At 41.0% G+C, this 1,604-nt stretch overlaps 1 protein-coding gene across 1 annotated transcript in view; it reads right to left on the bottom strand.

Annotated features, from left to right (window-relative positions):
* Positions 1 to 1,604, bottom strand: part of HELRODRAFT_170976 (hypothetical protein) — a gene marked incomplete at both ends in the record, with an annotated part of 4,113 nt that extends 2,509 nt beyond the window's left edge. The window contains 2 exons of the mRNA XM_009016788.1: positions 294 to 427; positions 773 to 1,604. Coding sequence (XP_009015036.1) covers positions 294 to 427; positions 773 to 1,604 — 966 coding nt within the window. The remainder of the gene's footprint in view (positions 1 to 293; positions 428 to 772) is intronic.

The raw sequence follows: 1,604 nt of genomic DNA on the forward strand, positions 1-1,604 counted from the left end.
TTGAATGCAGTTGTAGGATTGTTTGCTGGGATTAGTGAAATTGTTGACGTTGCAGTTGTTAATAAAATGCAGTTGTCATTTTCTATCGGGTTTGTTGGAGTTACAGAGTATATTTTAAATGATGATTGTAAAGGTGGTGTGGATGATGACGATTGTGTTGATGACGACGATGATGATGGCGGCGGTGGTGATGATGATGTTGTTTGCGTATACTCATCTTTGTGGGTTGTTGTTGATCTGTTTATTTGTGTAAGAGGTTTCGTGGCTAACTTGACTGGTTCGGTCATTGCGACCTTTGTATCCCGATCATCACCTCCGCTTGCATTCGTTTGCTCAGATTGGGTCCAATTTGATACCATTGATACAGCTGTGGTAGTCGTAGCAGAATCACAAATAGTCGTTGTGGTAGTGGCTGTTGTAGTAGTGGCTGTTGTAGTAGTGGTGGTTGTAGTGGTGAGAGAGGTAGTTTTAATAGTAGCAGCTGGAATAAAAATTGTGTTCGCTGTAAATGTTGTGGTGTTCACTGCAGTTGTATGTGTTGTTGTTGTTGTTTCAGAAGCTTTTACTGTTGTTTGGGGTGAAGATGATGGCGATGTTGTTGATAGTGTCGTTAAAGACAAATTTGTTGTTGCTGTAACTACGGCTGTCGCTGCTGCTGCCGCTGCTGCTGCTGTTGTCTCTGTTGTTATGGTTGTCGTTTTAAAAGTTCCGAAAGAATTAAAAAGGCTTTCTCGAATGCGAAAATCGTTGCAGTTGATATTTGAACTGTCACCATGGAGTACGTCACTAGAGACGCGTGTTTCGGTAATGTAGCTATCCGCAGGGTGTTCTAATGCGTTTGTAATACTCGAATCTTGCTGGCCCATCGCCATCATGTACCGATAGTTTCGGTATAAAGTTCGAGTGGCGAGTCTTTCGAGTAATTTCGATAGTAAAATTTGTTTGAGGCTTTGTTTGATTTCTTTGCTTGCCTGTTCTAATAATTGTTGCTGTTGGTTTGGCTGGTTGTATATATTTCGATTTAAATGTTGTTGTTGTTGAAGTTGTAAAATATGTTGCTGTTGTTGTTTGTATTGTTGACGGTTATATTTTGGGTGAGTGTTAATACCGGAAAGAGTAGGAACCTCATCTTTCATAAATATTGGGGTGGTATTTTCGTCATCATCGTCGTCGTCGTTGTCGTCGTCATCTTCTTCAAATAATGTCGTAATTGGCATTTCAATAGAAAGTTGTCTGGCGTTTTCTGGAATGTTGACGGTGAGTTTGATGCTTTTCTCAACATTGTTGAAACTATTCTCGTCTTGGAGGGCAATGTTCACGAAGTTGTTTCTTCTAGGCGTTGTTGCGAATGCTGGAAGATTTGTTGTGAGTGACGACGATGTTGCCAATGTTGTTGACGGATGAAGATGGTGGAGGCTAAAAATAATTTTTGACGAAGGTGGCGATGATGGCGATGGTAACGATGCTGACGCTCCAGTTGTTGCAGTTGACGTTGTTGCGATAGTCGTTGCGCCAGCAGATGGAAAAAATGTTGATGTCGTTGAATTTAAATGATGTGTTGATGTAATTGGTGTATTAGCTTGCGAATCTTGTTGTGACGTCAT

Source organism: Helobdella robusta (assembly GCF_000326865.2).
Source record: "Helobdella robusta unplaced genomic scaffold HELROscaffold_19, whole genome shotgun sequence".
NCBI classification, from domain to species: Eukaryota; Metazoa; Annelida; class Clitellata; order Rhynchobdellida; family Glossiphoniidae; genus Helobdella; species Helobdella robusta.